The 21,978-nt window shown below is 38.7% G+C and overlaps 1 protein-coding gene across 1 annotated transcript; it reads right to left on the bottom strand.

The window, feature by feature from the left end:
• Nucleotides 1–7,807: 7,807 nt before the first annotated feature.
• Nucleotides 7,808–20,086, bottom strand: LOC121510077 (eosinophil peroxidase-like). Its single transcript, XM_041787970.1, has 12 exons — nt 20,020–20,086; nt 19,131–19,218; nt 18,832–19,007; nt 18,611–18,743; nt 16,242–16,371; nt 15,943–16,149; nt 11,384–11,744; nt 10,453–10,613; nt 10,098–10,356; nt 8,611–8,781; nt 8,271–8,508; nt 7,808–8,013 (listed from the first exon to the last, which is right to left on the bottom strand). The coding sequence occupies exons 1-12, from the start codon at nt 20,081–20,083 to the stop codon at nt 7,809–7,811; spliced, it is 2,193 nt and encodes a 730-aa protein (XP_041643904.1). The 5' UTR covers nt 20,084–20,086; the 3' UTR covers nt 7,808.
• Between the last annotated feature and the right edge of the window lie 1,892 nt (nt 20,087–21,978).

Raw genomic sequence — 21,978 nt, 5'->3', positions numbered from 1 at the left:
GCTCAGAAATGTCAAATATGCTGCCAACTGTTTCCTGGACTGGAAAACATTTATTGGATTCCAGGTATGAAACATCCAGTGCCGTAACAGTCAACCATTTAAACAGAAAAAACTTCCTGCATGAATGCCAAGCAAGACTAAAGACTTTCATGTCTTCAGAGGATGACATTTAAAAGAAACACCAGTAGTTCAGTCTGTGAGGGCTTAGGCAGGGAAACATTGGATCACAGGTTCAACACCTGACTGGACCAGTGTTTTTAAAACGTCATCTAGCAAGGACAATAGATTGAAAGAAGCCAATGACCTCAATGTGGCATAATTACTCTGTGTAGTCTTTTGTTGTTCATTAATATGAATGGTGTCTTTTTAAATGGAGGATCTGTAAAACTGTCCCATGACTCACCTCACTTCCTGAACCTTGTTTTGATGCCCTTAAGGAAGGTACTGATCCCAAACTCTGTCTACTCTTTTGCAGGCCGCAGTTTCTTGCTCTTACATCCTTCATTAGTACATGTACATAGGATTCTGTTTGTGCTTGTGTTTCAGCCTCTATGCATGTACCAGGGCAGGCTTTGGAGCATTTGCTGGTTCATCACTTCGCCTCGCCAACCTTGGCACTGCACTGCTCTGGCCTCCTGATGGCCATCTTCCAGGCCTGCACCAGGCCCATGATCCATCTCTCCAGGCGTCCTCCCAGCTGACCCCTCTGCAACGCACATGGCCACCTTGATGTCTGGTCCAGCCCACTGGCTCCTAGGCATCCTTTTCTTTACTATAGAAAGTCCAAGATATCATATTTACGGCTCAGAAATATGGAGATAGGATTTGCGGTTCTCATTGCCCAGCCCTAGTTTAGAGCAAGTTGGAGAACATCAACTGCATTTCCCTTTGAGGAAACACCTCAGTACATTTTTCTCCTCCACATGCGAGTATCCACCCATGGACACCTGCTGTCAAACTTGTTGGTGGTTTTGATTTTGACTGATGGATTAATTTCATTGTTATGTCACGCATGAACAACAAGCCCAACCCAAAGAGATTTACAAGAAACCAACATGAAGACAAAGAGAGTAAACAAAAGTGGATGCTTGAAGGATATTTACAGAACAAGAAATCCTGACATGTCTGTCAGGCATCATCAAGGCTCCAGAACATGTCAGGATTTACGTACATTTCATTTAGCAAAATATGTTTTCAACTCATCAGAGAAGGCATCAGGCACGATCATTTTAAGTTCTCATTTAAAGTAACAACAACTCTTCAAATAATGACATAATTTCAATTCACTATTTTTGACACAGAGTCAACTTTAATTCAAAGAATTAAATAAAGCATAAATCTTTTATTTTTTTACAGCTAAGCTACTGTTGCAAACAGATTTTTGGTGTTAGAATGAAAAGGTTCCATATGTTGAAAGCATTGGCGCTGTTAGGCCCAATGTGCTTTTTTAGGTTTCCCTTCTTTAAGATCCCCTGAGATAAAAACAGGTCTCTACACAAGCAGATTTTATAAAGTACATCAGTGTAAGGTGGATAAAGTAAGTAATGAAAACATACATTATGCAGCATTTTAGGCATTTTTATAACGTGGGGGTAATCTCATTCTTTGGGAATAGGCTAATGAACACATTAGTAGTACAGGTACATTTAATTTAGTAAAAATATTGCTCATTAACATAGGGAAATTTTAGTCAAAAAATAATTCAAATTCATCAACATTCATTAATGATGGTTTGGGTTTGACTGACCAACTAAGGGGGGCCCTGTGTAATTTTCTTTATGGGGGCCCAAAAACCCTAGCTACCCCCTTAATAACTTAATCCTATTTACTAGCTGTAATTTTGAATAAAACATCGTAACAATCAGGACTATTATGTCAAACATCTATTATATGACCATTACACACACAGGGACTGTAATGACATTGTATTTAAATATATGAACTTTGATATGGAGTTGGACCACTGTTGCAGCTATAACAGCCTAGTATTTACAGTCTTTGCTTTGTGCACTGGAGCATAGTCCTGTTGAAATAGAAAAGGACCTTCCTAGAAGCATAGCATTGTCCAAGATGAAAAACAGCCCAGTACCATTATCCCTCCTCCACCAATCAGGTCACAGATGGTGGTTGGTGGCTATGGAGCTCATTTAGAACTTTTCTGAAATTGACCACTTTTATTCCATTTCTATTTTAATCCTGAGACTTTCTTGATGACAGCACAAAGCTGTGTGATCTTTTTTTAAAACTAATGAAATAACAACTTTGTGTAGACCAGATAAAACCCACTATCAATATAAAAAAATGTTAAGACACCTAGATGTTGTGGTTAAAAATAGCTGAAATTTTCTTTAAGACTGTATTTTACCTTTTTCAACTAAATTTTAACACTGAAATCTTTAGTGCTCACTGGGTTATATCAACATGGAGTTGAAAGGACAACATACCAACAAAAACATATCAAACCCTGTAGTTAGCTTCAGTGTCCATGTCCACTAGACTCCATTCTTTCACAACCTATAAACCATTGAGGAACTTTGTCTTATTGAATCCATTTAAAGCCTAAAAGAGCGAAAGAAAAAAAAATCTTCGCACCAAAATGACAAGAAAAAAAAAAAACCGTCTCTACAAAGATGTGAGAAAAGGAACAAGAAAGGCTGGTCAGGGTGAAAGGCCTGTTGAGCGATGAGCTCACTCCCAACATCATTGAATAAAAGCCTCAGTCCTCTGAAAAGAAGTGCTTTATAATCTCTTAAGTAGGCTGCATTTTCAAAACAAAGCCTCAATCATCAAAACTATTTTCATCACATTGTCTCTAAAGAAGGCTTGATTTTTGAAACAAAGGCCTCTTCAAATGTTCACAGTAATTTCCTTGCTTGTCTCTGAAGAAGCCAGCATTTTCAAAATAAAGCCTAAATTATTCAAAAGTAAGTTCCTTTAAATCTCTTAAGTGGAATGGATTTTCAAAATAAAGTCATCAATCATTTCACGTGATTACAATGTCTTTAAATTACAGTAAAGTAATATCTAAGGTGACAGGCACTTAATGACAGTGGATGTGTAATAGATGTACAAATAATCCAGCGATCTCTGATTAACACGGCTGGTCTTACAAGATCAAAACAACTGTCAAGGCCATTGATATTTATCACAGATTAAATAAAGTAACCTTTGTGAATTAACCTGATTCTTATTGTGGATAAATATTAAAGTTATTTCCATTAAGGCTTCCTGAAGTGAGTGTATGTGACATTATAACAGTTTATTCAGCAAAATATAAAAGTTGAAAGCTGTAAAGTGTGAATTTGTCACATTAAAAATAAAACCAAGGTTTAATTGGTGATAAAATTGGACTGGATTAAGTAGGGCAGCTGGGATACATTGATCTCATTTTGAAATAAATAATATTAACAACCACAAAGCCATCTTTTTTTCCAATAAGCTAGGTAAATGAACCACTGAAATATGGAGAAACAGTTTTGTATTGACAAAACTTGTGACAGATGTGAAACTAGATGAACTTTCACATCTTTAACTGATGTCTGGCTGATGTGTGCCTCAGGTCCATATAATTCAAGGAAACTTGATTTTTGATTTTTGAACACATATGTATGTTAGACAGTTGTATTTCAGAGCATTTTGCTACTCAGCCCAGCCAAGTCATTGCATACTCTCTATAATAATCATGTTTCCCACCAGTCCTTTATGTTGCTACTGTATAGGACATCTGACTTCTGTGTTCCTCTGCAGTATCTCTAGGGTTGTTTTCAAATAGCTCTGTGCACTTTATGTTAACCTCGATACATGGAGCATCACTAAGAAAACATAAGGCGATGTAAAGGAATCTTGTCTTGGCATTAGCCACAACGATACACCTGGCAACTTAACCCACATAAAGACGAATCAGGTCAGTATCATTCCATTGTTGCTGTTGCACAAAGCTGATGTCAAAGCCCCTCCCCTTTTTGATTGGGATTACTCAGTGAGCGACAAGTGGCATTAAGGAGCTCATTGCTGTGTCATTAGTTAATGTATTCTCACCTGAGAGCACTCTAAGCAAAGCATCAAAATACAGCTGACAGCCTGGACTACTCTGGTTTTCATTTGACGATGATCGCTAATGGCAGCTGCAGAAACAGGCCTTTAGACTTTCCCATGTATCTACTCTACTAAAGCACGCTCTCTCATGTGTTACTGACTTCTTAAAGGCTCAAAGGGTGCAATTTAGTGGAATTAGTAAGACATTGGTTTGAAATAGCTGTACACAAAAACTAGGAATGATCTCTAATCTTTAGATGACACTTCATGACTATTTCCCCAGTTACCCACTAAGTCATATGAATGTACTGATGCTGGGGAAGCAGGGCTCGGTGCAATCACAGCTCTCATCACAATCGACACTGTTACTGAAGGAGCAGATGACGAGAGAGTGAGGAGTGAAGGTCAGGTCTCTGTCTGTCCACTGACCAAAGATGGTCACCAGGTGGGTGTAGAGAGGATCACTCTCCACATCAGAGTTTTTTTTTTTTTGTGCTCAGAATACGGTTGGACACCTCTCTTACCTAGATGAAGACAAAGAGAACACTGGACACTGAGCAAAGACAAATGGCATCCTTTATTTTTATTTCTCTCACGTTAAATGTGGGTGTGCAATCAACATTTTGTACCCGTGACTGATACACTGCCAATTTTTTTTTAAAAAGGAATGTAAGAACTCTGACACACTCCCATTGGTGCATCTTTTATTGTGAAATCCAGGACACCTAGCAGAGGCTGCAGAGGCTGCTGAGTGATGATAATTAGAGTCTTAAACAGTCAAACTAGGTCAAATCTGTTGATGTGCTCATGCAAGGTTCAAGGGCATCATCCGCTGTTTTGTTTAATATTGGACAAACATAAATAATAAATATGAAATGCAGATTTTAAATAATGATTTCATTTTTAAGGGAGAAAAGCCAACCAAACCTACCTGGTCTTAAGTAAAAAAAAAAAAAAGATTGTCCTGAAGCGAGCAACGTTGTTGCAACAACTGACAATGAGTCTTTCACATCACTGTGGAGGAATTGTGACCCACTCATCTCTACAGCTTTTTATTTATTCAGTCACACTGGAGGCTTTTTTTAAACATGAATCACCTGTTTAAAGTAATGTCACTTGGACTTTAGTCTGGACTTTGACTCAGCCACCCCAAAACCTTCATTTTTTTAAGCCATTCGGAGATGGACTTGCTGGTGTGTTTTGGATCATTACCAAAATGTGCTTAAACTTTAGGTCACAAACTGGTGGCCGAACATTTTCATGAGGATTTTCTGGTAGAGAGCAGAATTTATGGTTCTATCAATTATGAAACTTTCTTATCACTAAAATGATAAGAAAGGCAAGAAATGTCTCTACAAAGATGTGAGAAAAGGAACAAGGAAGGCTGGTCAGGGTGAAAGGCCTGTTGAGCGATGAGCTCACTCACAACATCATGGAATAAAAGCCTGGCCTTTGAAAAGAAGTGCTTTATAATCTCTTAAGTAGGCTGGGTTTCAAACAAAGCCTCAATCATCAAAACTATTTTCATCACATCATCTTTAAAGAGGACTGGATTTTTGAAACAAAGGCCTCTTCAAAGTAAATTCCTTTGAATGTCTCCGAGGAAGCCATCATTTTCAAAATAAAGCCTAAATAATTCAAAAGTAAGTTCTTTGAAATCTCTTAAGTAGACTTGATTTTCAAAATAAAATCCTTAATCATTTAAAGTGTATGTAATTACAATGGCTGTGTCTGAAACCACTCACTCATTCCCTACTCCCTATCCACTCTATAGTGAGCAGCATATAGTGGACTTTATAGTGGTCTCAACTGCAAAACACAAAAATGATTTTGGACACTACTACAGGAAATGACGTCATCGCTGTCTCACAATTAAAGCATTTAGCAACAACGTCGACTAACGGCTGAGGATCAAAATTAACAGTAGAATATCACTGAAAACTGATACTAAACATAATGTATTTTCACAAATAAATATAAATAAATAAAGATAAAGGTCTCATGTCTTGTAATCCTCAGAGTTACTCCGTTTTAAATCCTTAACATTTTCTTACAGATTTGGTTAAAACCAACAAACAAATAAGTATTAAAGTTTTTAAATGTGTTCTTGTGCTCCTCTCATTCGTCCGTCATGTTTGAGAGCAGCAACCATGATGCATGATGGTAAATATTGCTAGGCTAGTGAGCATTGGTTGTTCACTACTTTTCAAAATGCATTGTGAGAAACAATGAGTGCACTATTTAGTGAATAACAATGCTCACTCAGAAATCAGACTACAACATAGAGTATTCACTATATAGTGCACTATATAGTGAATTTGGGACACAGCCACAGTCTTTTTAAAAACAGGATTTTCTGTAAAATAAGATATTAAAAAAAAAAAAATATTTGAATCTCTTACACTTATGCCATTAAACTATCTGAAGTAGACTGGAGTTTCAAAATAAAAGCCTGAATTATCAAGTCATGTCTTTCAGTCTCCTTTAGGAAGCCTCTTTAAAGAAAATCTTTGAATATCTTTCAAATTTAAATCCCAAAATCATTTCAAAGTAATTTCCTTGTAAACTCTTTTAGTAGTAGGGTGCATTTTCTAAATTAAAGACTCAGTTTTTTTTTCAATCATTTTTTTTTAAATCCCTTAAATAGGGTGAACTTTAAAGCCAATTATTTCAAAGTAAGCTCCTCAGATTCTCAAACAGACTGAATTTCTGAATTAAAAAGCTCAATGATTAAAAGTAATTTCCCTGCGTCTTTTTTAAAGGAAACTAGATTTTTTTTTAATAAATAAAAGCCTCAGTATTTCAAAATACTTTCTTTTCAACATTGTTTAAGAAGGCCACATTTTCAATATAACAGTCCTCAGAGCCTCTTTAGAAAAATGGATTTTAAAAAGAAAAATTCTTTAACTATTAAAATTCAGTTCTTAAAACCCCAAAGTAGATTCATCTTTAGGATCAACAGCCTCCATCATTTCAAAGTAATCTCCTCAGAATGCTTTTTTTATAGACTGGATTTTCAAAATAAAAGCCCTTATAAATGAAGGTTTGTTGTTGTTGTTGTTGTTTTTATAGCCTGGACTTTCTAAATAAAAGACTGTTTTTTTTAAGTAAATAATGTACTATCTCTTATGTGCACTTGATTTTCACAATAAAAGCCTTACCACCAACAGCTAAAGGAGAAATAATTTTCAGTAGGACTTTTATTTTATTTTTTAAAAATGCCTGCTCTCAGTTCTCACTTACATCCAGTATTCTGTTCCACCACTTCAGAGTATACAGCACAGTCCTTTTTTATATTTAGTCTAAATCAAGCCAGTGTGACCCTTGCAGTGATTTGAATTGCCTGTTTCATTGTTGTACAGCACATCAGAAATCTTCATATCAATATCGAAATGAAACACCGACTCACAGCAAATCAGGGCAACAATAATTTACTGAGCAGTATTTGATTTACCGGTACATCCTGGCAGTTAAGAAGTTAAAAAGTAATAATCAATCATGACATAGTCATAGTTATATGACACATTACTGATAATTATGTTGATTCTATTCACTTTATTTCAAAATAGAAGTTAAAGAGGACAAATCCCATAGCTGATAACTAGCCCATTACTATTGATCTTTACCTTAATGTGGGAAGCTTGACAGAGAAAAATTAATTTACTATACACAACAGAACAAAGAAATACCGACATCACAAAATGAGGCAATGTCGTTATGTTTTACAGATAATTCCTACACAGTGAGATGAAGCTTCGATCACAGCTGATTTCTTATTCGATGTCCTCCTTCCATGGGCTGAGGTCAAAGGCAGGGATGCTCTTACATTCAGTAAAGGATGTTTTTGACATGAACTGGAAGGGTTTGTCTGGTACTTTGGCGATGCCAGTGTTGTCACAGATGATACGGGAAAGTGACGTCTGCTTCAGTGACTCCCTTTGGTCCTCAGTGAAGACTCCTTCATTCTCCCACCAAAGTCTGAAATAAAGAGATTTACATGTTTATGGTTTTGAGAGTGTTTATAGGTACCACTATAAACACTAAAAGACTTTCTTTTACCATAAAGTCCTGAGAGCCTCAAAACTCAGAACCAAACTTTGTGGACTGGTAGTTTAATTTCTGTAGTTTTAAATCTGTTGGCAGTATTAATAAGGGGAAATGTGACAGGTTTTTTGGTCTTGAAAATCCAGTCTCCTTTCAGTAACACATCTCAGATTTTCCTCTTGTCCACTCACCGATCTCCCCGACGGATCCTCTGGAACTGGGTGGCAATCAGACAGGCGAACAGCGGCCCCACTCTTCCTCCTTTGACAAACGGCTCAGCCACTCCTCCCACCCACACGTCGATGTTGTTAGGTGTGCGGTACAGTTTCACCAGATCCCTCGCCAGTTTGTTATTTTTCAACACCCTTCTAAGCTGTCTGCGGTTTCGTGGCTGTGACAGCCCGCAGAACTCTCTCCACTTGTTGTACCCTGAAATGGGAAGATGTTGCAGTGTCTGAGAAGCTGCATGATCTACAATGACAGAACAAAGATCCAGGATATGAGAAGATAAACTTAAAGACTCAGTTATACCAGGGAGTCCATGGTCTCTGCCTCTCTGCATGTTAAGAGCTGCCAGGTCCAGAGCCAACTCTTTGGAGAATTCAAACAGCCGTTCCCTCAGCTCATCGTGCATCATGTGCTCCTGTGTGTTCAGCTTTGCCCTTCGGCCCACCAGGCCCCTCAGGATCGGGTCCAAACCACCTGATGAGGACAAGAAATAAAACAGCTTTATTCAGACCTAAATTTCAGTGAAAGTTGATGTGAGGAGGTTCTAGCTGGCCATGAGGCAGACTGATTTTGCAACGATGCTTTTTTAAGAACCAAAAGCAAACGACCAGCAGCATAAAAGAAAGATTTCTGTTCAGTTAACCACTGCAATTAGGTGCAAAGTAATCTGGGGGAGCTTTCACACGTGGATTCTTTGAAACCCAGGTTCGTTTGGAACAAAACAAGCAAGTTGGGATCACTTGGGAGAAGTGGTCTCAGCTCGCTTTGAATTCAACCGTGGAGGGATTAATTTGCTGTGAGAATGCATCAGACCCAGCAACCAGAATAAATAAGCAGCTAAAGCATTACTTTAGTGGTAGTCCAAGCAGCAGAAGTCAAGACAGTCTGGTTGCAGACCACAGATCTCAGACGCCCTTTCTACTACCCCCACTGCTGTGAGATGCCACTCCGTCAGAATGTAAATGCATGCTAAAACTTTCAAACTAAAACTGGATTAAACTTCCACTTAGCACTAGGGTTCGGGTTAAAGTAAGAGTTAGGATACCGAAAGTTGAAAGTAAAAAACCTGACCTATAAAACCAAATTACAAAACATTTGATAAAGCCAACTAAACAATCCGCTCACAGGGAAAAGCTTGTCCCCCATGAAAACACTCTGCTTCAGCTAAGGAAACACTGTTGGCATGATATAATGCAGTTTTTGATTGGATCGGAATTCTGGTAAATCGATCATTTTGGGTTCTTCGTTATCTTTTTTTTAAATATGTAATTATAGGGTATGTTCGCTCCACAGATGTATCTTTTGAATTACATATGTTTGACACTACTGAATTAAATGATCATGACTGAAACACATGAGACATGCAGTTTTAAACAGCAGATGGCACTCTGCAGACTCCTGAGTATTTCCATGTTGACGCGCCTGCCTAGTCATAACAAAGAGTTGACTGGTTGAGGAGCAAGAAAAGCTGCACCACCTAGAATAGACTACCATTGAAATGCATTGAGAGCAGCCCTGTTTGAGAGAGACACAGGTCGATATCTGGGTATTTCCGGTAGATCCAGCTGCAAAGGAACGATACTTGTACTTCTTGATTTCTTTTATTATGTGATCTGATCACCGGTCAGCTTAAAAAATGCTCAACCAGGCTGGTAATGTGTCAACCCCTATTCTATATCCTGGTATCATCATCAGTGGTTGTTTATCCTGGTCTCCATAAAGTAATTTAAAGCTGTAATAATTTGAATCGATTGGGATGAAGGCAGAACATTTAAGCCTCTTAGTCAAACCTTCATAGAGGATCCTCCATGGTGTGAAGAAAGCTCTGTGCAGAAGTGGGCTGGGAAAATCAGGATGCTCGTCGTACGTCTCATTGAGACGAAACATGAACGGCTGAACCATCAGATGGGCAAATCTGTAGGCAGCTGTGGCGAAGACATTGGAGATGCTGGGGTCAACATTCTCATCATAACCAGGGTAGTCAGAGAGCTGCTTGGCAAGGACGTCTGGACCAACGATGTGGAGTAAATAGTCTCTGAACGTGATAACCTGAGAGACAGAAAAATTAGGAAATTGTACCATGCTAGGGTGAATGTATGTCATTTTTATCTTCCGGCAGTCCATGCTGCCAAGTCTCTCGCTCACCTGGAAGTATGCACCCATGATTTTGCGTGCCTCCTGGTAGAGTCTCTCTCCGTCCCAGTGAGGATTGAGTTTGGCCAAAGCACGAACCAGGCGGTTGTGTTCACGCAGTAAAAGAGTGTGCAAAGATGAAAGACCAATGTTCTCGTTGGAGCGCTCATCACCTGGTAGCCAAAGAAAAAATCTGGTTATTACCCTGGGAATGCTGTACAGAAGATGTGCAAATAATGACAACAGAAACAGACTGGTAAGACAGCTGAAGATCTGAGACACTCAGTACATTTACATGCAGTTACTTTGTCTGAGTAATACTAGTTTTTTTAAATGCATGAAAACATGTTAGTCATTTATATTTCTGCTCCTGTTTTTTATATAAATACATTTCTGTAACAAAACAAGGGAGAACAGCTGTTTAAAAGGTGCGGCTAGCCTCTCAGCTTAGTGCATAAACCCAAGAAAGCCTTCCTTCATCTGGATAGACATGTAGTAGGAGGTCTGTAGGACTGAGTTATTTGTAATATCAGTCACCTCCACCATGAGTAAACTGATTGGTGCATGTATGGGTCATACCCGATGTATGTAGAAATATTCTGACGATAACTGCAAGCGAACTCAGAGCTTTAACGTATTAACTGTTGTCCATTCCCATTGACTCATGACCTCTGTTCTTCGATTCCTGCCTCCTCATCTGACTTTTGCACGTCATTAGAATCATATGACTACAAACAAGCAACTAGCAGCCACCACCTACAACAGTGGAGGTAGACATACTTCTGTAGATAGAGTGTATGCATGTACTGTATACTAGGACAGGAACAGTAGTCCAGTTAAACATCCTAATCTTGCTATAGCTGTAGTTTGAGTTAATGGTTCATGTAAACATACTGACTGCCAGTGCTCTCCAGTAGCTCAATCAGATTTTGCTGCCACTCACCAGCCAGAAAGCAGGGCACCTCCTCAACACTAACATCATTGGTGATTCTAGCTCGGGTTGCACACATGTTGGCGCCCATGCTGGTGAAGGGCAGTAGCTCTCGGCCATTGTCAGTGTACTCTGTGTTGACCCTCAGCAGCCCCTCGTCTGTGGTGAGGTTGCGTAAGAAGCGAGCCTTGGCATCGTCTGAACCGTACACCTGGCCTAAATCGATGAAGGATGTCAGAGTGTTCATCTGCTGGCGGACCGTGCTTGCACCAAAGTTGTGCCCCGTGTTTCCAGAGCCACAAGCTGCTGTCGAGCGGAAGAAGGGGATGCACTCCTCTGAATGCCTCTCAAGGCGGGGGTCATCCTTGGGAATCTGTTTGCATTAAATGGAAGTGGTTGAGTTGGGCTTGCTTTACATGTATTAAAGTATTTCCTGTTAAGAAAACAACACTCTTAAGGCACATCATGAAATAGTCAGAAATGTAATCTTTAAGATTAATGTTCAAGAACCCGAAAGTCCCATTGTTTATCCTGTAAGTAAGATCTCTTAACAAAGCATTACGTTGCACATGATCTTTAAATTATCTAGCAGACTTTTCAATGTGTTGTGCCAAACTAATAGTCCAGCCAACAAATTATTTTGGGCCAAGCTCCACAGCCAAGTAGACAATCTTTTTCTTAACCTACTCATATAGTTTGATACCCAAATATGACCAAACTTCAATAATTAAAATCTTGATAAATAATCATATTTTGCTGAGGAATCAGGAAGAAAAAAAAGTGGTTATAGAAGGGATGTGCTGATAAGCCAGCTTAAATATTAAACGTCCTCTCCTTCTGCATACCTGCATGAAATTTATGGAAATAATTAAGATATTTCAAGGTGGCATGAGGTCCATTTCTGATAAAACTGGTGCTATACTAGAGCTACATCCAAACTAATCGCTCAACCAGTGGCAGAACAACTAAACCCTGCCTGAAGCTGCCGCCTAGTTCTCATTAAAATGATGCTGATTTGCTAGATTTGTTTCAGACCTGGCACAAATGTTGTAGATTAGAGCTTTTTAAGATGGATTTGCCTGATTACAGACATGGAGTCTGGCAAATTCTGCTTTGCAAGGTTACCTGTCAGCTAGTCTGAATTTAAATGTGCATTTCCTTTGACATTAGTTGCATAGGCACACATGTAGTTTGAAATCATGCTGTGTATCTGACATAAGAAAGGTCAGTAAAAATAACAACTTTGACTTTTGAGGATGCCGTATTAGGGCCATTTCTGTTTCAGAGCACTTTCCACCGAGGTTATAATGGTTTTGAGTTTTGCATTCGTTTATTTTTTTTTTCTTCTTTTTGTTTTCACGTCAGATCTTACATTTTTCTGGTCCCTTAGTTTAGTTTCTATTTTGGAAAATGGTTTCTTTAAGTTTCTTTTTTGTAAGTTAGAGTGTTAGTTTTAGTATTATGGGATACTTATCAGGGGTGAGGGTCAGAAAACGTAAACATCACACAATTCTAAAAAAAATGCTTTGAAATAGGCTACTCTTCCTGTCACATTTGATGTTTTAATACGTCTCAAGTCCTAAAATCAGCATTATGTGAGGCCTTCTCCAATCAGATCAGACCATTTTAAACCCCTCAGGCTTCAGCGTACATATCAGTCAGTCTGCTGCTGTCAAACACTAAAACTGAGGAGATTTTGCACCTAATTTTATTTTAGGTTTGTCAGCATGCAATATTACATTTAGGTTAGTTTTCCTTTTTTATTTATTTTTATTTTATTTTCAGTTAATTAAAACAACTAAAGAGGGTATGCATGTGGAATATGATTCTAGAAATCTCTGGAGCTGTAACAGCATGCCAATAAAGACACAAGATGAAGCTGGGATAATACAGTAGCTACAGCAAGAATTCAGTTAGTGAGACATATGATCCTAAAATGGATATCTGCATACCTCAAAGAAAACATTACGACCTTAAATTCCAGTTAATCAACCCCACGGTAAAGTCATATCTACGGTGACAGGCACTTCATGACAGTGGATGTTTAATAGATGTACAAATAATCCAGCGATCTCTGATTAACACGGCTGGTCTTACATGGCAAAGATCAGAACAACTGTCAAGGCCATTGATATTTATTACAGATTAAATGAAGCAGCCTTTGTGAATTAACCTTATTTCTATTTTGGATAAATATTAAAGTTATTTCCATTAAGGCTTCCTGAAGTGAGTGTATGTGACATTATAACGGTTTATACAGCATGATATAAAAGTTGAAAGCTGTAGGGGAGAGTGAGAGACACAAATCCCAGACCAACAGACCTAGACCCTAACCCACACACCCTCTCACCCAGACCCACAGACACACCCGAACCCTGACCCCCAAACAATCAGACCCAAATACCAACAAATCCAGACCCACACACCCAGAGACACAAATCCCAGACCAACAGACCTAGACCCTAACCCACACACCCTCTCACCCAGACCCACACACCCAGACACACACTGACACGCCCACCCTCACAAATCCACACAACCACACACCAACACCTACACACCTAGAACCCAGCAAAGAAGGGCCAAGAACAGCCGGAGGAGTGAGGAGATGGGCCTCATCAGTGTTTGATTTACCTGCCATTTGTTTAATTTAGCTAACACTGATTTCAGTTTTGAGTTTGCATTGTTATTAAAGAGCAGTTTTATTCAGTTTTTAATTGGCCTAAATCACTTTATTCATATACGTTATATAATAGACAGACAGCGTTCTATGTTTGTCAACAGGCATCTATTGCCAAAGCCTTTTTGCTTGAAATGATTCACAAATATCATATAATGTGTTTCAAGGATTTTCGTGTTTTCCCAAAAACTAGAAAATATGACTTATGCCATTAGTTTAATAGGGTTGATATCTAAATAAAACTTAAATGAGTAATTTTGTTTTGAATTTGTTTTGCCTAAATCACTTTATTCATATACGTTATATAATAGACAGACAGCGTTCTATGTTTGTCAACAGGCATCTATTGCCAAAGCCTTTTTGCTTGAAATGATTCACAAATATCATATAATGTGTTTTAAGGATTTTCGTGTTTTCCCAAAAACTAGAAAATATGACTTATGCCATTAGTTTAATAGGGTGACGATATCTAAATAAAACTTAAATGAGTAATTTTGTTTTGAATTTGTTTTGCTTTTATATAGCTTTACAGTTTATGAGATTAAAATGTTCTGTTTTACTTCAATAATCTTCAATAATTACTGGCACAATTTACCCCAATGTATTCTCCCCAAAGGCACAACTTACCCCACACTGAGGGCAAGTTGTGCCACAAGACCACTTTTTCTCTGAAAGCTATATTTCCTAAACAGTTTATTTTAGATCCAAAGTTCTTGTTCCCAGGGATGCACCACACCCTGAAATATGCGTACATACTTAAGTTGGAGGCACTACTGTCATGGCCTCACTTCAAAGTCACTTTGAGTAAAAACTGGCACAATTCACCCCACTCTCCCCTACCGTGTGAATTTGTCACATTAAAAATAAAACCAAGGTTTAACTGGTGATAAAATTGGACTGGATTAGGTAGGGCAGCTGGGATACATTGATCTCATTTCGATATATATAATATTTACAACCACAAAGCAGTTTTTTTTTTTGATAAGCTGAGTAAATGAACCACTGAAATATGGAGAAACAGTTTTGTATTGACAAAACTTGTGACAGATGTGAAACTAGATGAACTTTCACATCTTTAACTGATGTCTGGCTGATGTGTGCCTCAGGTACATATAATGCCAGGAAACTTGATTTTAGAACACATATGTATGTTAGACAGTTGTATTTCAGAGCATTTTGCCACTCAGTCGGGCCACATCATTGCATACTCTCTATAATAATCATGTTTCCCACCAGTCCTTTATGTTGCTACTGCATAGGACATCTGACTTCTGTGTTCCTCTGCAGTATCTCTAGGGTTGTTTTCAAATACCTCTGTGTGCTTTATGTTTACCTCTATACATGAAGCATCACTAAGAAAACATAAGGCGATGTAAAGGAATCCTGTCTTGGCATTAGCCACAGCGGTACATATGGAAACTTAACCCACATAAAGGCCAGTATCATTCCACTGTTGCTGTTGCACAAAGCTGATGTCAAAGCCCCTCCCCTTTTTGATTGGGATTACTCAGTGAGCGACAAGTGGCATTAAGGAGCTCATTGCTGTGTCATTAGTTAATGTATTCTCACCTGAGAGCACTCTAAGCAAAGCATCAAAATACAGCTGACAGCCTGGACTACTCTGGTTTTCATTTGATGATGATCGCTGATGGCAGCTGCAGAAACAGGCCTTTAGACTTTCCCATGTATCCACTCTACTAAAGCACGCTCTCTCATGTGTTACTGACTTCTTAAAGGCTCAAAGGGTGCAATTTAGTGGAATTAGAAAGACATGGGTTTGAAATAGATGTACACAAAAACTAGGAATGATCTCTAATCTTTAAATGACACGTCATGACTATTTGAAGTACCCCAAGTACCCGCTAACCCATATGAATGTATTGATGCTGACCGTGATAGGGAAGCAGGGCTCAGTGCGCTCACAGCTCTTATCACAGTCAATGCCGTTACTGAAGGAGCGGATGACGGGAGAGTGAGGAGTGAAGGTCAGGTCGTGGTCTGTCCACTGACCAAAGATGGTCACCAGGTGGGTGTAGAGAGGATCGCTCTCCACATCAGAGTTTTTTGTGCTCAGGATACGGTTGGACACCTCTCTTACCTAGACAAGACAAGAGACAAGAACTCTCTCAGGCGTCATCCTAATGAACACACATCTAACAACAGTAAATTAGCCTATATATGAAACAGTACCAGAGGAAGGATCCTGTTGTTAACTTTCAGCTCTGGGTCCCAGCCCTTGGGCAGAGATATTTCGTCCTGGTACTCGGCAGGGAGCCAGCGAGTAAAAGGTGTGTTGGAGGATCCCCAGCGTGTGTTTTCTCTATTCAAGACAAATGGCATCCTTTATTTTTTATTTCTCTCGCGTTAAATGTAGGTGTGCTATTAACATTTTGTACATGTGTCTGCTATTACTGTCAAAATTTTTTTAAAAAGGAATGTGAGCACTCTGACACACTCCCATTGGTGCATCTTTTATTGTGCAATCCAGGACACCTAGAACCTGGGTGCAGAGTCTTAAACAGTCAAACTAGGTCAAATTTGTTGATGTGCTCATGCAAGGTTCAAGGGCATCATCGGCTCTTTCATACACAAAATGCTGTTTTGTAAACTTCAATCACTGATCTATATGTCAGCAGTATGCCAAAACTCACAATTACCAATAAATAATCACTATCTCAATTATTAATCAAAAATGTATTCAGTCACAGACAATTATTGTGAACTTAGTCATTTCTATTCTTCTGAGTTTTGGTCTAGTTTTAGTCGACGAAACATACTATGTACTATGTTCTATGCACTCTGGCAAACCTGGGGTCCCTGCTTTCTACAGCTGAAAGGCAGAAGAGATACAGCTGCATTTTTTGACAGATTTACCCACAGTTGAAAAATATCAAAGATTCTGAATGTCTAACAAAAACTGGATTACACTTTAGTCTAGTTTTAGTCATCGTGATGAAAACTAAACTTAGTTTTTGTCAGTTTTAGTCATCACAGATCTATTTTTTAGTCTAGTTTCTGTCATGGAAAAAAAAGGCTGTCGGCGAACATTTTAGTCATGGTTTTAGTCGACAAGATGAACGCTGAAACAGACGCTGTTCAGACTGATCAGCGTTATTTGAGGAGAACAAGGCTGTAGCTACAGGCGGGGTTCAGTTGTACTGTGATCCATAGCAACTTCTCGCGGTTAGCTCGATGAAGTATAGCAGCTGTTTTATCGCAACTGGACCACACTTCTTCATACAACAAAGAGTTGGAAACAGCACTTAAAGCTTTTAATGGCAGAAAAGCTGTTTCTGCCCTTCTACTGACCTGCTAAGTTCGCAATAGTTATGAGGAAAAGAGGGCAGGGGATGCATTGTGGGTCTGTATGTGTACTGGGAGCTGGGGGAGCAGTTAGCTGGGCTGTAGCATTGATATAGCTGCAGTTTAATTAGAACTGGACTACATTTCTTTATTCAAATAAGAGGAAAGAGCCACACTGTAAGCTCCTCTTGTTGGAAGGGTTTTGGCTATTCTTTTTTTTATTTATTTATCAGGATTGCTGTTTATAAATGTATGGGGGATAAAGTTCAAGTATATCCACCTCTCAAAGTACCAATACACCACTGGCTATTGTTGCTCGTAGTGTTGTACTGGAGAAAGGTGTTGGTCTTGAGACCGGTCTCAAGACCACATTTTGAATGTCTTGGTCTTTTCTCGTTCTCAACATCATTTTTACTCGGTCTTGTCTCGGTCTTGGACTGGCCAGAATCTGTATTTTCCATCAAGACTGGTTAAGACCAGCACTGATCTGCTATTTTTTGACTTCATTAATATGATAATAAAGAGAAGCACTTGCTAAAACAACAAATAGCTACACCTGCAAAAACTCAGATATCAGTCACTCTTATTTGTAGTCAGAAATACCTCTGAACACTTACTATAGGCCTCATTCTCCTGACAAATCTAGATAAACATCTCATTTTTAGATATTTAAGATAATTCTGTACTTGTCAGTGGCTTTTAAATACATACAAGAATTTATTTTTTACAAGAAGTTAGTTGAACAAATTTGTTAAGATTTGAGATTTTTTCATGTTTTGCTTTTAGAGAGTTGCAGACACCTTGTTTTTATCTGTCAAACTGATTTGACCAATCAACCTTGTCATTTTTTTTTTTTTTAATTTGAATTTATGGTGTTGATCTTGTCTCAGCCTTGGCTTGTCTTGGCTTCAGTCTTGACTATGTCTCGACCCCAAAAGTCTTGGTCACTCTGGTCTTGGGTAACTCTTGGTCTTGGATAGTGTGGTCTTGAGTACAACTCTAGCTGCTCGTGAAGCCAGCTGGTGAATCAAACTAATGCAGAAGCCAGTCAGGAGAATGGTAAAAACGTCATTTCTGCAGCTCTTCTTTTTCTACAGAAATGTGGTCAAATTTCAGTTAAAAACTGCTGCTATACAACAGCTACATCCCAGCCAGTTGCTTCACCTGTCACCATTTACCTGCTTACGGTACAACTACACCCCACCTGTGGCTACCTCCTCTTTGCGCTTTGCAAGGTCACTGAGTATTTCCCTCACCTGTTGTTGCAGACACTGCTTGCTGTGCGAAATCTGTCCAAATTGGGCAAAGTCTTGCAGGAAGGAGGGCGCTGGCGAGCAGAGCAGCCTGTCAGATCAGAGATGAATTGCAGATCCTCGGCAGAGATCAGATCTAGGCAGACAGGTAGGAAACAGATAACTCAGCTTTGACACTGGTGCACATACATGGAGCATTTTCAGAAGCTATTTTGGACACACACCTGTAGCATTGATGGAGCGTTTCTGACGTCTCCCCGATGAACCCTGTAACAGTTTGATAGTGTTATCCATGTAGTCGGCAGCTCGCACTTCAAGACGGGTTAATCCCACCGGCTGTTTCAACAAGCGTAGGACGTCTGAGGGATTCGCTGCATTCCTCTTCACACGCTCAATGCTCCTGTGTTGTTTAAAGAGAGCACATTTATAAGCATCAATATGGAATAAAATAGTTTAATCTGCTTTATATTTACTGCTATATTGTTTGTTTTTCAGATTTATAAATGCCAGGTGGAACACTTACTGTCTTCTGGAGTACTCATAAGCTGAGTCCACCATTGTTTTGGCCTCCTCAACAGCTTTTTCAATCACACTTCTACTCAAATGTGATTCTGAAGAAACAAAAAACTCATTTTCAGTCAGTCTGCTCTTTGCTTTAAATTCAGTCTTCTTATCACAGTGGATTCAATATTTTGTGTCTTGTTCATAAATGGGGCAAAAAAAAAAACATTGCAGCAATTTTTAGTATGATTAAACTACTGTATATCTGGAACTGATATCAAAAATTTAATCTAAAAATAGTGCTCCAAGCATATTTAACAGTTATTTTTTGACTCACCAGTACATCGTGATAAAAGGTGAAAGTGACACTATCTTTAGATTTTTCAGATCATCAGATAGGGACATGTAGCTTGTTTGTTGTGCAATAAGGAATCTTAACATTAGTTCCTAATGGACATGAAAGTCATAATCAAGTCAGCTGCCTGCTGATTGAATTTGTGTCTCCAAAAGCTTTCAGAAAAACTAAAATATGACTGCACACTTACTCAAAGCCACAAAAACATTTACTAATACACTAGTTTTGACCAGCAACCTTCTTCAGATGCTGGTGACTGACTATCACATAACATTATACATCTTGAGTTAACCTGCAATTACACTCCAAGTGTTAAAAATAAATGTTTTTAAATATTTTATATATATTTTTCAAAGAACATTTTCTCTGCAGGTTTTTGCCAGCTGTACAGTATGTATTTGTAAATTCAACATGACAAAAAGTTATAATTACAATAACTAGACTCATTTCAATCGTAGTTGTTTTATAGTAATGACCCAAACTAGATGGTTCTATTTGATACATGTTTGAAATGGCATCAGTCAGATGAATATGTTTGGATTGCGGCTATACTCACCAGCATTCACATGGCTGTGCAAACCCAAGATAAACGCACCAATCAGGCACAGAAACCACTTCATCCCTGAAAAAGACAAACACAGTCCTGATGGATACACTTCAAAATACCCCATCTCAGATTAAAAAATAACTCAGAACACATATTTAATATAAACATGTACATTAAAAGCTTTATGAAGTTAAAAAAAACCTGGGTGATGCACTAGTCCAGTGGCCATTTCACCAAGTTAAATAATATATAGTACTGTGCAGAACTTGTGGGGATGTTTGGGCCAAAAATTGAAGTTCAAGTAAGGGGTAGATGTGGTGAGTAAAGCTGTCAGAGGACGCCATCGGGCGAAAAGAGCGATTGACACAACCCTGGTCACACTCTGGATGTCCGGGTATTTTATCACATGAGAAAATAATGTGTTAGAAAAATGTCCACACCTTTAGGCTGGAGTAGGGGGTGGATGTAAAAATGTAGTAAACATGGCCTACATAGTACTGTTGGGCTGGTAGTAGGGCTGCGTAAACAGGGCCATTTGAGCACGGCACAGAGTGGGATGGCCCGGCCAAACTGGTGATGAAAAAGCAAATCAGCACGGCTTGGTTTGGCTCAGCGCAACCAAAAGTCGTAGTGGAAAAGCCCCACTAGGCTGCCAAGAGTTGTTAAAATGGCAACTTTGTCAGGTTGGTATTGATGTAATCCAACCATTGTAACCATCAAAACTCTAGATCCAAAAAAAAAAAAAAAAAAAAAAAAAAAACAGAGCAAATTCTGAACTTCTTTAGATTAAAGAGTCATCTCATTTCTGTGTAACAATTAATCTTAAAATATCCAAAAACTTTGACTCTTAGTAGCTGTCCATGCTTGGACTTCTTTGTTTAGTGGTTCCTTAAAAGCTCAAAATATGCTTATTAGACTTCACAAAGAGGCGTTCACAAGTTTCTTATGTTTTCAACATCTCAGTCGGTTGAAATCATTATCAACAGGGTCACAGTTGAAACGCTATGTCTAAGGTTTGCTAGCTTGGGCATTGGCCCTTTCAGTGCTTAGGTTTAAATGAGACATTACTATTAGATATTAGAAAAAGCTTCATGTTACGCTTAAAATGATTTTCAGTCATTTAACATTTCAATATTTTTAAACTTTCTATGTACAAAATGTGCACTACACATATGCTATAGGTTTTACCATCCCAGCAGGGGTGGGACTGGATCAAACAGACCATGTGACATCAGATGCAAAAGGTATGTAAGTCAGTTATAGTTGTAAAACGTAGTAAAACAGACATTAGCCAAGTCAGAAGGTTATATATAATGTCCAGACTTATTAACTGGTTATATAACTCTTTAAATCAGTTTTTCTAAACAGGTCTAGCCTCAGGACTGGTGGGTACCAGTCCTTCTAATGATAAACTGTGACCCAAATTTACAAAAATTTTCTTCAACACAGGGTAAGTTAGTTAAGTGTGTTGCAGTTTGGAGCTTGACTGGACCAAACTATATGATCGCCTCCTTTCTCCATCATTATGTGTACCCTTTTGCCAATTTTCCAGAGATCTTGCAAAATTACTTGGAAAAGCAGCCTTTCCCATTTCAAGAAAAGGAGATAAAGGAGTTGAAATAAACAAACATTTAAAAGGCTATAAAAGAAAAGGTATCGATGCATGCCCACTAAGGACATAAGTACTTCATAGACCTTTGACTGCCATTTTTTTTTACAGAAACACTTTCATGACGTATTGAAATGTTCTCCTCGACCCATTTTTGGGTCCCGACCCGCCAGTTGAGATCCACTGGTTTAACTTATACTCTGATCCCGCTGTGTGACCTCTGAATTCCTACCAGACCATTAGTGAGAACATTAACGAGCCTATGAAAGATAGCAGCAAGGAGAGACAATCATCGGGTGTTTCTTTTGGCTGCAGCCTTGGAAGAAACGGTGCACTTTAACTCCATGCAGCTGGAGCTG

The sequence above is a fragment of the Cheilinus undulatus genome, linkage group 5 (assembly GCF_018320785.1).
Source record: "Cheilinus undulatus linkage group 5, ASM1832078v1, whole genome shotgun sequence".
NCBI lineage: Eukaryota > Metazoa > Chordata > Actinopteri > Labriformes > Labridae > Cheilinus > Cheilinus undulatus.
The sequence above is the reverse complement of the archived record's forward strand: the minus strand, read 5'-3'. Positions and strand labels throughout refer to the sequence as shown.